At 38.2% G+C, this 16,012-nt stretch overlaps 1 protein-coding gene across 1 annotated transcript in view; it reads left to right on the top strand.

The window, feature by feature from the left end:
* The window catches only part of GOLGA4 (golgin A4), a 108,127-nt gene extending 100,238 nt beyond the window's left edge, over positions 1–7,889 (top strand). Inside the window, exons 24-25 of the mRNA XM_052647066.1 lie at positions 760–846; positions 7,860–7,889. Coding sequence (XP_052503026.1) covers positions 760–846; positions 7,860–7,889 — 117 coding nt within the window. The remainder of the gene's footprint in view (positions 1–759; positions 847–7,859) is intronic.
* Positions 7,890–16,012: the final 8,123 nt, after the last annotated feature.

The raw sequence follows: 16,012 nt of genomic DNA, 5'->3' as shown, positions 1-16,012 counted from the left end.
CTACTTATTTCATAAGTGGTATCTTCTTTCCTCTCTGTCTCCCTCAAACCATCTCACCTTGATACAAAATAGGGAATTTCAGCCTTTGAGGAGAATTTTCCACGAGCTTATGGGTGACAGTCTGGCTTACGGTATATTTATTTAGATCTGCACAGTTTATGATCTTGTTTTGCAAGCCACCATGTGTAATGTTTTGATTCATCCTGTTTTCTACCAAACAAAACATCTTGTGTTTATTTAAAATGTAATTTGTATTTCTATTAGGCTGATGTGCTGCATGTCTTAAAAAAATACCTATAAGCATGTTCATGTTCATGCAGTAGCCCATGTTTACGAGATATATGATGTGATTTAGTTCAAGCTGAACTTGGGAGTATCTAATTCTGATTATTTAGAGCATATGTTTTGACAATACGTCACTTATTAGATAGATTTCTACAAATAAGCCTTATAAAATGAATGAGTAATAAAGTTTCATTTTAATAAGACAAAGGGCCTAGAACATTAGAACTTTATATAGCTTCATGCTATTGTAAATACATCTTCTTAAAATAATATCAACCCAGGCATTGTGAGGGGTCCTTTCAAATTGAAATTCTGGGATTGACTGTTACTTCCTTGACCGATACCTTCACATCATACTTCTTTGGTTGTGGCTTCCATTGAGAGCACTAAAGAATTCCACTGGCAGCACATGTCAGAATGGGGTGAGAGTCATCCGCTCTGCTGTCTAGTGACTGACTCTTGTCTTTCTTGTAGACCATGGCAAAGGTTATAACCACTGTGCTGAAGTTCCCTGATGATCAGACTCAGAAAATTTTGGAAAGGGAAGATGCTCGACTCATGGTAAGCTTTAAGTATAGGCTACAGATAGAAGACGACTGTATCTTGTCTGTTTACATTCTGTCTCATTTACAAAGACTGAGTTGGTAAGAGAAGTTTAAAAGTTTTCATCTTTATTGTAATATAGCCTGAAAAATAAAACTACGTTATGAATATTAAACTGAGGGCAAATCTGAATGGATGCCCTCAAGGAAAGAATAATCTTATTTAATAATATATATGAGGTTGACACTTACATGACTGTATGAGATTTCTGGAACTTGGGCTCTTTCTGGGAAGGACAGAAAAGGCATTTGTTGTGCTATGTTGAGTAATAGTTTTTTTAAACCAAATTATATCATGATGTAGGTGTTTGGTAGATTATAGTTCCTAAATCTATTTCAATTGATTTCCAAATGTAATAATTCTGAGTGAAAGAATTTAAGCATTTTTGAGCTTTTGGCCTATACCCTACAAGGGAAAGTATTGATAGATAATTGAATTATTGGGAAATTTTTCTGCGAAGTCAGCTATGATTGAAATGAAACAAATACACACTTCATAAATTATGCAAAATTCCCCTTGCCTAACTTCTTTTTGCCCTGTACCAATACTGGAATAAGATCCATTCTAAGCAGAGTATGAACTTTGTGATGTTTCCTGTCTGACCCCTAACTTTCTCTTCTGTCTGTTCTTGTCTTGCTAGTAGCCTGCAGGACTTGCACATCTTCCCCTGCAATTGCTTCACCTATTTTGTGAGGACAGTAGTGCTCTTCTTTTATGCTCCTATTTAAAGCAAACAAAGATCTACTCTTTAGTGATGGGTTAGCCCACGTCTGAGTGTCTCCAGTAAGAAGGACTAAGTCAACAAGTAATTACATCTCAAAGAATACCATCTTGTCTCTACAGACTGTGTGTTTCTTAAACAAATTCTGGCTTATCATGAGCCCAAATCGCCCTTTCTGTTGGGGTCGCAAGTCTGTTCTGGTTCTAACCTGTGGAACTCAACCAAAAACCCTGAGAGGGCCTGGATGGAAGGCTTTTATCCTACAGGCTAACCCCCACCACCGCCCACCGCCCCCCGCCCCCCCACGCCCCTGGCCCGTGGCACTTATCAGCCCCCTGTGATGCTCCTTTCCTTTGACCCAGTGCCTACTCTGACATCTTCCTTGCATCCTTTAAAGTCATCCAGCATCCCTGACTTTAGGCCCAACTCCATTGTATATTGTGTTATCTGTTATATATTTTCTCGGACAACTGCAGTTATTCTGGCTAGCCTTTAATTGTGTGTGTGTGTGTGTGTTTTTTGTAAAACATTTCTCCCTGGTATCTAGTGGTCTGAAGAATATTGTCATACCTCTGTAGTTAGCTCTGGTTATAGGTATTTTTGATAGAGAAGTAGGTAACTATAATGTGTGCCCTTCATCACTAGAGACAATGTTGTTTTAAATTCTAGCAAACATCCAACTCTGTAACCTGTAGTTCATTCAGAGTGGTTTTTCTCTTCACTGAGTAAAACAACTGTCTTTATGAAAACAAAATCTCCAATGCAGTTTGAGCCTGTTGACATGATTCTGTCATTATGGTCCAGATATTTTAGAAAATATTTTAAAATGAAGTAAATAGAAAGTTTTGTTTTTTTAAATCTTCGTTCATTCTCCTGTAGCCTCTACTTGATGATGAGGTATGGCCAGCCTCTCCTCTTACTGTTAGGCTGCAGTTTGTCAGGATTTGGAATATAGCACAGACTCGTCCTAAGTCACTGCTTTGGCAAATGTGGTAGGACATTCGCCCTCACCGTGTACCGTCCCCCACGTGCAGCCTTATTCGAATAGATTACATGTAAATAGTGAATCATGTAAAATGGGAACACGTGTACACCCATGGCTGATTCATGTCAGTGTGTGGCAAAAACCACTACAATATTGTAAAGTAATTAGCCTCCAATTAAAATAAATAAAAAAAATTTTAAAAAACACAAAAAACCTTTGAAGACAGATGGAAACATTTCTTTCTTTCTTGAGTTTAACTGAAAAGCAATCTTTGCAAAACTTTACATTGTTTATTCATGAATAAAGTGGTATTCATTCTAGATAGGGATGAATTGGTGACTGGTCCTTCCTAATTACTTATCCCAGAGGCTGAACGGCTCAGAAAGAAAGCCCCAGACTTCCACTACTGTTTTAAGCAGTCTCATCCATCATTATCTTTTGCTTAATAAATGAGTTCAATTGACTCTTCTATTGATGCTTGTTATGGCAAATATAGGAAAATTGAAGACATGGAAGGTATGGTTGTTGACCTTGTGGAATCTTTCATTTTAGGTGGAGGGAAAAGCATCCATTCATTCATACATGAATAAAAGACATGGTTATGTAATATAATTCAAGTTATAAAAGCAAATGCTTAGGAAATTTGAAATGTTATAGTGAGCATGAAGTGAGGGAGATCCCAGAGATTACGTATACATCAATTTGATTAAACTTTTGTCAATATAAAGAGATTTTTGGTACTTGATAGAGTCATTCATGATTGTTTCCTTATTTGATGGAAAATTAAGATTATATGGAGAAAGTGGAAGCCTAAGTCACATTGGCTTTAAGGTCACTGTCATTCATAAATGAATGATGGGAATCATTGTTTTGAACAAACCTCTTAAAGAAATCACAACTAATTTCATACACTGATGAGCTGTACCTGATGAGAGCGAAGCACTGCTAAGAATAGTAACTCCTCTTCTTCTGTAGAAGTATCCAATAGAAAGACATCTAAATGTATAGAAAGCAAAGCTTGTTAGAAGTTTTTTAAATAATCATTTTAAAGTTACTTAGTCACCTTAGCTTTAATTTAAATGTATGTTCCAGATGGGCCATTTATGCAATTCGTTGTAACCACAGCTACAGTTTCTTCTCTGTTAAAATCAGCAGTGTTGACTGCTTTGTTATTTTAAATTTCAGGGCTGCAAAGCTGGTATAAGTAAGCCAAGCAAACCCTGCCACATTGCAGAGCTTTTTCCTCTGCCTGTTAGTAATTGGGGCGCTTGAGAGATGGTGCATTGCACTTTGTGCCGACAGTGTGGGCCACATCAGCGTTGGCATTATTTAACAGATACTAGAGGAGGGATACTGTCTAAAACCTTTGCTTTATAATCCTAATGATCATAAGTTTGTTTTTTTTGTTTTTTTGTTTTAGTATTAAGTTTTTTATTTTTTTAATTTTAAAATCTTTAATTCTTACATGTGTTCCCAAACATCTGGCATGGATCAAAAACTGTCCCTGACTGCTCGTAAGGTATTTTTCAGTATATCACCTCTGTACCATATGTATCTCCCTTCCCTTCAGTGAGTTTTATAGTCTTTGAGAAACCCCACTACAGAATTCAACAGTTACTATTTAATAAGTGGTTTCAGAGTTTAACCTAATTTCAAGAGCATACTTTGTAGATGAGAAACTATTATCTGTTAAGTACGATTACATTGCTGAGCATAATTAAAGTCTGTTTTACTTAAGGATCACAATGTGGAGAAAAGGAATTCTAATCCTTCATTTGACAAGTCTCAGAATCTCTGAGACTTGTTTCTTTACAGTGTCTTTGGTTCTTCACAAAACTAACATTATCTTGCTAGGATTATTGAAGAACCAAAGTATGTTTACTGCCCCAGCTGGAGTTTTGTGATGATGGTGGGGCTAGTGGAGATGGTTCCTTAGCCACCATGTAGCAATGGGTAGGACTAGTCTTTCTTAGAAAATGAGACTTGGAAAGGTAAACTAATAATGTTCAAGATAAATCATGAAAGACCTCACTCAGTACGACAGTCAAGTCACTTTATGGGAAGGATACCTGCTCCAGCCATGTCCCATCTCCAGTCTCTGCACCTCCGAATGTCAGCAGCTATGTTGTGGGGAGAACTAGCGCTCAACAGCTCAGCCCCTGGATGACTTTGAGCAAACAAACACTTTTCATATTTCTAGCCTTGCTTGGCAAAATTAATATGTTGGATTATTCTATCTGCAAGGTTTCTTTTCCTCTGAAGTATTAAGTTAGTTGTAAATTTTGAAGTTCTTTCAAGTGAGAAAAAAATGGTCTTATATGCAGGAGTCAGAAGTTAAAGACCATGCCAGATGCACACAGCATGTGTTCCCTAAGGCAGCCTTTTTACTCCTCTCAGTTTGTAGCATCTTGTGCCTGATGCTTGATTTTGTCATGGGTGGGAGAAGGCAATGGCACCCTACTCCAGTACTCTTGCCTGGAAAATCCCATGGGCGGAGCCTGGTGGGCTGCAGTCCATGGGGTCGCTAAGAGTCGGACATGACTGATTGACTTCACTTTCACTTTTCACTTTCACCCATTGGAGAAGGAAATGGCAACCCACTCCAGTGTTCTTGCCTGGAGAATCCCAGAGACGGGGGAGCCTGGTGGGCTGCCATCTATGTGGTCGCACAGAGTCGGACACGACTGAAGCAACTTAGCAGCCCCAGCAGCAGGTAATTTAAATGGCCAGAGTAGTTTCAGTTTCAGGATGGGAGCAATAGTGAATACACAAGTGTTAAGCTTATCTCATTGTCTAATTGAGTAAGACTGCCCTTACACCATCAGATTTTTTTTTCCAAGAAAGTCTTATTTATTTAGGATAATTACACTAAGAAAGTTTATTTTATTTTATTTATTTATTTTTTACCTTTTTTTTTTTTTTTTCACTTTATTTTACTTTACAATACTGTATTGGTTTTGCCATACATTGACATGAATCCACCACAGGTGTACATGCGATCCCAAACATGAAGCCCCCCCCACCTCCCTCCCCACAACATCCCTCTGGGTCATCCCCGTGCACCAGCACCAAGCATGCTGTATCCTGCATCGGACATAGACTGGTGATTTGATTCTTACATGATAGTATACATGTTTCAATGCCATTCTCCCAAATCATCCCACCCTCTCCCTCTCCCTCTGAGTCCAAAAGTCCGCTATACACATCTGTGTCTTTTTTGCTGTCTTGCATACAAGGTCATCATTGCCATCTTTCTAAATTCCATATATATGTGTTAGTATACTGTATTGGTGTTTTTCTTTCTGGCTTACTTCACTCTGTATAATCGGCTCCAGTTTCATCCATCTCAACATAACTGATTCAAATGTATTCTTTTTAACGGCTGAGTAATACTCCATTGTATATATGTACCACAGCTTTCTTATCCATTCATCTGCTGATGGACATCTAGGTTGTTTCCATGACCTCTTGGGATTGAGCAGTTCTTTTGTTATTTAAAAAGTGGTTCTTCTAGAGTGCTAGCAAACTTAATGACATGTTTAAACTAAATGGCTATTTTTTTTGACTCTGTTAAAAGAAAATTTTTCTATTCTGTTGAATAAGATTTGGCTTGTTTTCATTTCCCATCTAATGTGGTCATTTTTAAAGGCCGACCTTCTGTTGACTTTGTTACTGCCTTGCTTTCATGCTGATCCTTTGTGTTGTGTCAAATCCTCAATCAGTTGTTACTCTAGGCATAGTCTTGTACTTAGTGTTTCTCACTTCTCTCCCTTTGGTTGGAATTCCTTTAAAAAAATCTGTTCTGAATTAATAAAACCATCAGAACTTTTCAGCATCAATAGGTGTAAGTGTTCTCCATTCCAGTGGACATTTACGTTTTCCTTCGCATGGTCTCTGTAGCTGCATGCAAGGTGGATTCAAGAAGCAGATGCACATAAAACTGATGCATAGTGAAAAATACTGCACCTGTAGACCACGTATTTGTTATCCTAAAAGTGGTTTAGCCTCTTAATTTTGTTCAGATTACATAGTATGTGATCATTGCAGAGAAACACTGCAGACAATGTAGAAACATTGCTTAGAAAGGGAGACCTTGATGATCTTCAGCCTCCCAGCTCTTTCTTTCCACCCTGACAAGATCATGGTTGCTGTTGGTGTTGTGAACACCCCCAGCTTTATAATTACATAAATATGTTTATTCCTCTATCATTTAGGTATTTGACTTTATAAAATGAGAGTGTGCAACAGCTTGCTTTTTTCACTTGTTTTTATATTCCACCTCATTAGAAACTGATGTACCTTCTTCTTTTGATTGATTGATATATGAATGTCCTCCAGTTGAGTTCATCAATTTCCTATCCATAGACATGTAGGTTATTTTAGTTTTTGAATACTTAACATTCATAGACACAGGGAACATACATATATATATACATATTTTGCATACTCCTACAAGTTTTCCAATAGGATGTTAGCCTTATTGTGTTGTGTGTGTTGCAAATACTATTTTATAGTTTGTCTTTTGATTTTGTTGCTTCTTACTAACCACACATTAAATATAATTGATAAATAAAATGATGCTTCCAAGGTTGGTCACACTAAGAGTAGGCTCAGATCTTATAAACAATTTCTGTCTTTGCTGATACTGTTTTAAAGCAAACCAGGAAGTCAGTTAATAATCTTGGATTATGACCATGTTAAATAGAACATTGAATTTATTGCAAAAGGTTGCTACAGTTAAACTGTTTGCAGAGGTTGGGTCCCTTTGAAGGCAAACTTTGGTTTGGGTCATCATTCCTGGAACTATTTCCGAATAAGAGAGTTGTTCATTGATAAAATTAACATTTTTAGGAGGGAAATTCAATGTATGGATGCACTGTATTCATGTTCATCAACATTTCCCCCCAAATTTTTGGTGGTAAAATGAAATTATGTAAATCAAATTGTAATGTATGCTTGAATGGAATTATGAAACAAATCCTTTTATAAACCAAATAATCATGACTTTATTATATCTAGCATATAAATATGTAATTAAGTATAAAGTACATCTATAGTTGTGTTCTTTAAGTTCTGAGTAAAATCTCCACTGTGTAGTGTTATTTAGGATGGGAGGGAGTGATTATAGATTCCTTGGTCTGGGGATATGTGAGAAATTTAAGTACATTCAGTTTATTCCTTTGAAGTTCATAAATACATATAATCTCTGTGTTATGTTAAGTCTTAAAACTAACCCAATAAGCTTTTTTCTTCCTGGCTTTGTAGTATACTTCACCTCGCAGTGGTATCTTCTGAGTAAACCATCAGTCTGTGCTTAGTTAGCATGTGGTGAGTGAAGAATAATATGTCTTGTGTCTTTTGTGCAAAAATCAAATGCATTGCATGATACTAACCATTTTGCTGGAATTCTTTTGTTCTTTTGTTTAATGAAAATATGATTATGCTATGGATTAATACAGGGATTTTCTGTTAATTTTGCTTTAATATATAGATTAATAATCACCACCACCCATGTTATATAATTCTTGGAAATTTTAGTTCTTTAAATAGCAATTGAAAGTTTCAAAATTGCTGTTTGAAATTTTGCCAAAAAATCCTCCCCAAAATGTTTATGTATTTTATAGTCCTTTTTGTGTTTTATTTCTTGAGAATGGTCTTCAAAGTTAATAAAGATTATGAGAGAGAAATGAAAAATCATTTTCTAGATAAGAGTGATATGTTTCACGAATCCAGAATGTAAAATATTACACAGCTTGCTTAGAGTCAGGCTAGTCTGAGGTAATGAGCACTAGTAAAGTTAATTTGAAAATAAATGGCAGTTTTATTACTTCTAGGGATCATGTGTGTGAGTCACTCAGTTGTATCCAACTGTTTGCGACCCCATGGACTGTAGCCCGCCAGGCTCCTCTCTCTATGAAATTCTCCAGGCAAAATACTGGAGTGGGGGGCCGTTCCCTGCTCCAAGGGAGAGTGCAGTATAGCAAAATAATGCGTTTGTCCTGAAGAGACCTGTAGGCAGCTGCTTCAGTTGAATGTGGCTGTTTCTAATTAATGTATTAGTGCAATGAGGTGGAGGCATCTAACATGTTTGGACACACTTGATTGTCCTCACATTTAAACACCCCTCCCATCACCTCTTCATATTATCCATGCTATTAGCATGATTTAGTACCCCCTAAAAATTTAGGGTATGTCTTTATCTCAAACTTCGCATGAATTTTCACAAGTGACAGGCTGAATCACAGTCAGTAGAGCTTACTTATAATTAAAGATTCTCTGTGATTATTAATTCAACTAACATGCAACTAACAATATCAAGTTTTAAAATGTTAATATACAGCATTTTTTTAGCCTTTTAAGTTCAAATATCCTTTCTGCCTACATTTGAATCTCATTTAATTTTTAATGTGTATCAGTTAACTTGCTTTAGTGATTGTCTAAAGCTATCATTAGTCATGTAAATCCCATATCTGACTCAGTAAGTCCTCACCTTTACCTTTGTTTATAATATTATAAATACTGTATCATGCTCCTTACTGTATTTAAATAGCATCATTTATCACTTAAAATGCTACCATGTAGCATTTCTGTTGATTGATAACTTGATTGTCTTCTCAACTTTCAGTTAGAAAAATTTCAAGCAAGATTTGTTAAACTTAAGTAAACACTCATACACCCTTCACCTATATTTACTAGTTATTAACATTTTGCCAGATTTTCTCACTCTCACTCTTGCTTTCTCTCCATATATATATTTTCTCCTCTATGACATTTGACAGTTACTTGCCAAACATAAATCAAATATCTTACTAAGTATCTTCAAGAATAAGGACCCTTTTCCTATATACTCACAATATAGTTGCCACTGTTCGGAAATTTAATATTAACACAATGCTGTTATCTAATATATAGTAAATACTCACATGTCCCAGTTTTCCAAATAATGTCTCATAATTTTTAAAATTCCAGGATCCATTGGGAGATTGCATTTTGTCTTCATGTTCTTCAGGTCTCTTTTGAACTAGAAAAGTCCTCCCAGCCTTTTCTTGGTCTCTCACGACATTGACATTGTGCAACATTATTGAATCACACATGAACTTCTGTTCCTGCAACAGTGCAAGCTAACGTTTGAAAATAATAACTGAAAAAGGGTTTTAAATATCACAGGAGATCTTTTTCTTATCTTCTCTAGATTTCTAGGACTACCGTGTATTGAATGAGTTTTATATTAATAAATAGTAAACTCTTGGAAATACATCCTGACTGGTGGATTATAATAAAGTTGAGAAGACTTTATTACTTTCTCTAGAACTGAAAGATTCTCTCTGTTACTTAATCTTCTTTGGTGGTTTATTTTTATGCATTTTTAACTTCATACTTGATTTGACCACTGGCTTTTAGAATCTTATCTAGAGAAATCTTATTAGGAAGGTTTAACATCATGTCTTATAAGCATATTAAGGTTTTAAAATTAAGTTTGTTAATTTCAGATGAGGCATACATAATTTTTTTAAACCAAAAGGCAGTTGTCCCTTGCTGCTATGCCTAGCATCCTGGGAGAACCGTAATATATAGAAACATCAATAGAGAAGAAGGAAAAGCCCTTTCTCCTCTTCAATCTAGCCTGCATCCTTGAGAGCTTCCCCCATGCTAGCGCTTACTCCTGGCCTTCTCTGATCATGGCCTGGCAGCCTTTGGTACATGCTGCAATGGCGCAGTTTCTGATTTCATATACAAATACTGCTTTCAGGACTGCTGACTAAAAGATCTTTCTAAGGACTGTAATGTTTAGAAGATTCCTTCAGGATTTAATATTTAGAATATTTGTACTTCAGTCTTCAGACTATAGAATATAATTTTAATATAATTTAACTTGAAAAAATAAATCTCCCAAAAAGTTAGCTTTAAAAGTTTTTGTTTTTTTTTTCATTTCTTTTTTCTCCTCATCCTTTTTCTTTTCCAGTCATGGCTGCGACCTTCATCTTAAAGAAGTCAGGAGAGTGATGCTGGACAGACCTGGAAAACTGTGCACGTTTGCTGTTGTTAGTATGAAGCTGTATTCAGGGCCCCTCATGTAACCAGAAGACAAAGAAAAATCTGACATTGGCCCTCAGAAAGATTGCAGACTGCCTTTAAAATAGATTATTATATCAGTAGAGAAACAATGATAGTTTTGGGGGTTATCAATTTTTTGTTGTTGTTGTTGTTGGGAAGAGTTTTGTGTTGTTTAAAAGATATTTTGAATAACTTAATCTGATTTATGGGCTCACTTATGTTCCTTTCTTCCATTCTTTTTGTCCCTCTTTTTAAAGAACTGCTTGACTTTCCTATTTATTTTTAGGGTGATTTTTTTTTTTTTAAAGACTTGTGCAATACATTTTGAGGTGAAATTTAGTGGATTTTTTTCTGATAAATTAGAGCATTTAATTGACTATTTTATCCAGATTGATTTGTTGAATATTTGCTAAAGACTAGTTCTTTAAGCTCTGACATATGATAAATCCAAATGGCAGTACCTCATTGTTTACTTAGCTTTTGTACTTATATTTTTCAGAGGAAAAAAATACTACTGTAAATTGTAAATAGCCAATACATAACTGTATCGTATGCAAATCTGTGACTGTTGGCAATGTCATCTCAGAACAGAAAAATAAAGTTTATTTACTGTATGAAATGTGCTTATTGTGTTTTTTTTCCTAAATTGAAATCTCTTTAAAGTAGTTTAGAATTTATGTTATGTCTGGGTGAATTATGATGAGGAACTGTTCGTCAAGAGCGCTGAATTGCTAAGTATTTGGAAAGATTTTTAATGCATTTAATCATGGAGTATTTTTCTAATGTGTCAAAGCTTGTATGGGAGAATAGGCTCTGTGTGTGTGTGTGTGTGTATACATGCTTACAATTAAAATTATATTAAGGCCTATTAAAATTTCTGTGAAACTGCTTTTAATTGCATGATATTTTATCCTCAGGATACCATCATTTAACACCATGTTCTCTACTGTTGAACGTCTAGGATACTCATTTTGATTCAGTACTCCATGATGATCTGCCTGTCCATATTGTAAGCGCATTGGAAAGAACAATCCAGGACCAACCCGTCTGTCTCTCAACAACCTTTGATTGCCAAACACGGACGCACTTCAGAAGACCATGTGCCAGGTTTGTCTGGCACTCTTTCCCCAAACATTCCAAAGATATGATGTGTGGGCGAGCGTTCGGAATCAGTATACTCTTAGGAGCACTACATTTCAAAACTGAGCTTCACTCAGATCTGAAGTGTCAAAGATACATTGAAATAGCAATGCCTGCAGCAGTGCTCCAGTGGGGGTGCAGGTGGGGGTGTGGGCGAGGCAGAGGCTTTCCTTCCACACTCCAGCCATTGTTTCTGTAATAATAACAGTTCCCTTGTGCCTTTCTTTAAGATCTCTTTAGTCAGGTTTTGTTGTTAAGTTCTTCAGAAGTGTCCAAACACCAAACATATGTGAGTATACGACACTCAGTAAACAATACGGCCATTAAAAATTTTACTCTGAAGAGCAAAATTGTGGGTATGGGTTAAAATGTGGGTATGGGTATATCTCTTATAATTTTCCCATTGCTCATTCCCCTGCTGCAGGATGGCTGCTTCTCACTTTCCACACACCTGGATTGGGCCCCCCTCCCCTTTTATTTTATTTTTTGGAAAATGTTTATTTGACTGTGCTAGCATGTGGGATTGAGGTCCCTCACCAGGGATCGAACCTGGGTCCCCTGCATTGGGAGCTTGGAGTCTTAGCCACTAGACCACCAGGGAAGTCCCATGCCCTGCCGTTTTAAATGGGGAATGTGTAGTGTGTTTCCCTGTCCCTTTTTATCTTCCCACCACTGTATGTTGGGAGTGGGTAGGACAGATAATTCATATTTCTCATTCACAGGTTTCCAAGAAAAGATCTGGGGTGGCTCATGAGATCCTGGATATAATGTTTGATGTTACAATTGGGTGAGACTTTGGGGAAATTTTGGGAAGATGATGAATGTATTTTATGGGCAGTCAGGAAGGAAATGAATATTTATGACCCAGTGAGCAGATTGTGGTGGAATAGATTGTTGCTTCCAATTCTTCTCTCTCTCCCTGTATTTGGATCATGCATCCACATACTTTGTTATCTGGGTTCACAGTACCTACTGTTAGAGTGGGTGGAGTACATTTCTTAACCTAAACACTGAGATTGGCTGTATGACTTTGGTCAGTGAGTTTTGAGTGGACATAACTGCCACATCTGAGCGGCAGTTTTAAGAGCCCTTGCATAGTTCAGCCATTGCCTTTTTATCTCTGTCATGAGACAGATAAAGACATGAGACAGAGTTCTCCCTTAGCTTGGGCCCTGGGATAAGTGATACATTGACCAGATGTGTAACAAGAGTAAGAAATAAGTAGTTATTATTATAAGCCACTAAGATTTGGGGGTCATTTGTTACTATAGCATGTGTGTGCGTGCTAAGTTACTTCAGTCGTGTCCAACTCTTTGCAACCCCATTGACTGTAACCTGCCAGGGTCCTCTGTCCATGGAGATTCTCCAGGCAAGAATACTGGAGGGCGTTGCCTGCCCTCCTCCAGGGGATCTTCCCAACTCAGAGATCGAACCCAGGTCTCTTGCACTGCAGGCGGGTTCTTCACCATCTGAGCCTCCAGGGAGGCCCTACTATAGCATAACGTAGTGAAAACTGACACACTGTGCAAAAAAAAAAAAAAATTATTGCAGGACAGTGTGATGCCTTCAGTTTTTAGAAGTTTGACTGTGATATCTTGGTGTGGATTTCTTTAGGTTTATCTTTGCCCAGCTTCTTGAATCTACAGGTTTATGTCTTTTACCAAATGTGGGAACTTTTCAGCCATTATTTGAGTATTTTTTTTTAGCCCTACACTCTTCTTTTCCTGCTCTCTTTCTGGGACCCCAATGACAGGTTAGATGCTTTGTTATGGTCCACGAGTCCCAGAGGCCCTGTTCTTTTTTTTTTCAGCCTGATTTCTGTTGTTCTCTTGTTCTGTTTATAAGTTCATTGACTCTTTCCTCTGTACTCTCTCTGGTCTTCCCTGGTCACTTCCATGGAATCTTCATTTCCTCATCCTTCTTTAGTTTTTTTCAGGGCATCAAGTATTGCCTGCCCTCAGTAAAAATTATTGTTTTCTTTGTACTAGAATGAGAACTCCAAGAGGCCAGGCTCATTATCCGTCTTGTCTACAGCTGTATCCTTACGACCTGGAATATATAATAAGCACACAATAAATGTGTATTGAATATAAATGAATGAATGGGTGAACAAGTGAACTAAGAAAGAAGATAAAATGTACCAGTACTTTTTCTGTAATTAAAAACAAAAAAACATTTTAAGACTGGGAAAAATTTTAAAGACCTCTTTCTCTCTTAAGGAGACATGGGAACACAAGGGAGCAATAAGAAGACAGTTATGAGCAGAACCAGGGGTTTGTTTTCACTTGTTTTATAAGTGAGTTAGTCACAAATACTAATATTTTAAGGAACCAATTACTTGTCACACACATCACAGTGGATTAGGACACACCAGGAGAAATGAGTGCAGCTAGGAAGAGTCTCTTCCCTGTTTTCATTCCGACTTTCCTCGATTGAGCCACCTTGGATTTGAAGGTTAGGTTAGGCCCAGGGAAAGAACCTGGGAAAGCTCCAAAGAGCTTAAATTTCTCTAATCTCTTGGAGAGGCAACATAGCATGCTGGCTAAGAATGCAGACTCGGGCCAGCCTGCCAGGCTTCCAGGTCTGGCTTGGCCATTTACTCACTAGGCAAGGGATCTGAGACAGGGTGGGATCGCGGGCTCTTTGCTGCAGTATTTGCACCTGGACAAACTCCCTGAGCAGCAGAATACAGGAAGCTGTAAGGGACTAAGGAAACTGTGTATTTGCCGTTGGGACAAATTATGAGCAATAAGACACAAAAAGGCCAAAACCCAGCTGCCACTTGTGAGGTACTGGGAGCAAAGCAGGGCCCCACACATGGTCCCTGCACACAGCACCACCAAGGGGATGGGCAGACCACCTAAGCCACCCCTCCGGCCTGACCCAGCAATCTGAAGCACCATCCGCCACCCCACCCCATCTAAGAGACCAGCCGGCCATTGGGCGCAAGGGAACCTGTTACTTCTGTTCCCTTGTGCCGCAACACGAGTCCCATTAAAGCCTTGCTTGAAATTCTTGTCTTGCTTAACAGTTTCTACTGACAGTAACAAAGGTTTAGATAGAGGAGCAGAAATGGCAACCTGCAAACCCTTTTGGAAGCTTCCACTTAGATCACAACCTGGGCCAAACTCAGAATTCAGAGGTGGGGAAATTCACACCATGTCTCAAGAGGAGGATTCAGAAAGGATTTGTAAGGGTGTGAATGCAGTGAGTGGGTGACATCTGGGGAGCTAAATGCAAGCAGTTTGTCAAAACGCTTCTCAGCTCAGTACAGTCGCTACCAATCAGCTGAGCTCATACAGGGCATCCAGCCTGCCTGCCGGCACAAGTGTAAGCGTGCTTCCCGGAAGGACATGCTTCAGGGAACCCTGCAGAGCCAGGGGCAGGACGAAAGGACAAGGTTCTGGGCCTCCTCTCCTCTCAGAGCTGCTCCACTTTTACTTGTTTTGTATGTTGATGTTCTCCGTGAGGTTTTGTTTGAAAAAAATTCTGCCATCAACAAACTTTTAACAAATTTTCTCTTTGGATGTATTCAGACCAACAGGAAGAGCACCCTTAACCCATGTTGCCTTGGTCCCTGTATAAGTGCTTTTGCTCATCTGTTTCAGTCTGTACCTTGGGCGATACTCAAAGGCCTCCATAAGGAAGAACTCAAGGGAATCAGTAATTATATGTTCTTTACAACTATGGGTCACCAGTAGGTAAGAAGTTTATTTATAGACAAGTGCCAGGGAAAGTTTCAATGTACTTTCTCTTCTGGTCAATGAGAACTGTTTTATGTATCATGTAGCATGTTTCCCTTTTCCCTTTGGCCACATGGAAGCTTGGTGCCAAATTTAGGTCCCACATTTCATAACTCTTAAAACTAGAATGGCCCACTGAAATTCTAAAATACAGATTGCAAGGCTTTAGCCAGAGAAATTCTGTTTCAGTGTGAACCCCCGGGGCTGCCCCTGCTGGCTTGATTCTCTCTATTCTTCTTCTGTCCTGGACTTGCCTTCTGATTCTAATACGCGTTTCCTCTGGCCCTGATTGTTCTTTCATACAGTAAGTCAGTTATTCCTCAGTCCAGACCAGCCGTGAGCAGGGGGCTGCTCCCAGGGCCAGTGAAGGCACTGGGCTGCTGCTGGAGTGTCTAGGGGCCTAGCCTGGGAAGGAGGAAGGTACTCAGCTGAGGAGGGTAGGAGGCACCCGACTGTGGGTTTGAGAATGCAGGTGTCTTC

Source organism: Budorcas taxicolor, chromosome 1 (assembly GCF_023091745.1).
Source record: "Budorcas taxicolor isolate Tak-1 chromosome 1, Takin1.1, whole genome shotgun sequence".
NCBI classification, from domain to species: domain Eukaryota; kingdom Metazoa; phylum Chordata; class Mammalia; order Artiodactyla; family Bovidae; genus Budorcas; species Budorcas taxicolor.
The sequence above is the reverse complement of the archived record's forward strand: the minus strand, read 5'-3'. Positions and strand labels throughout refer to the sequence as shown.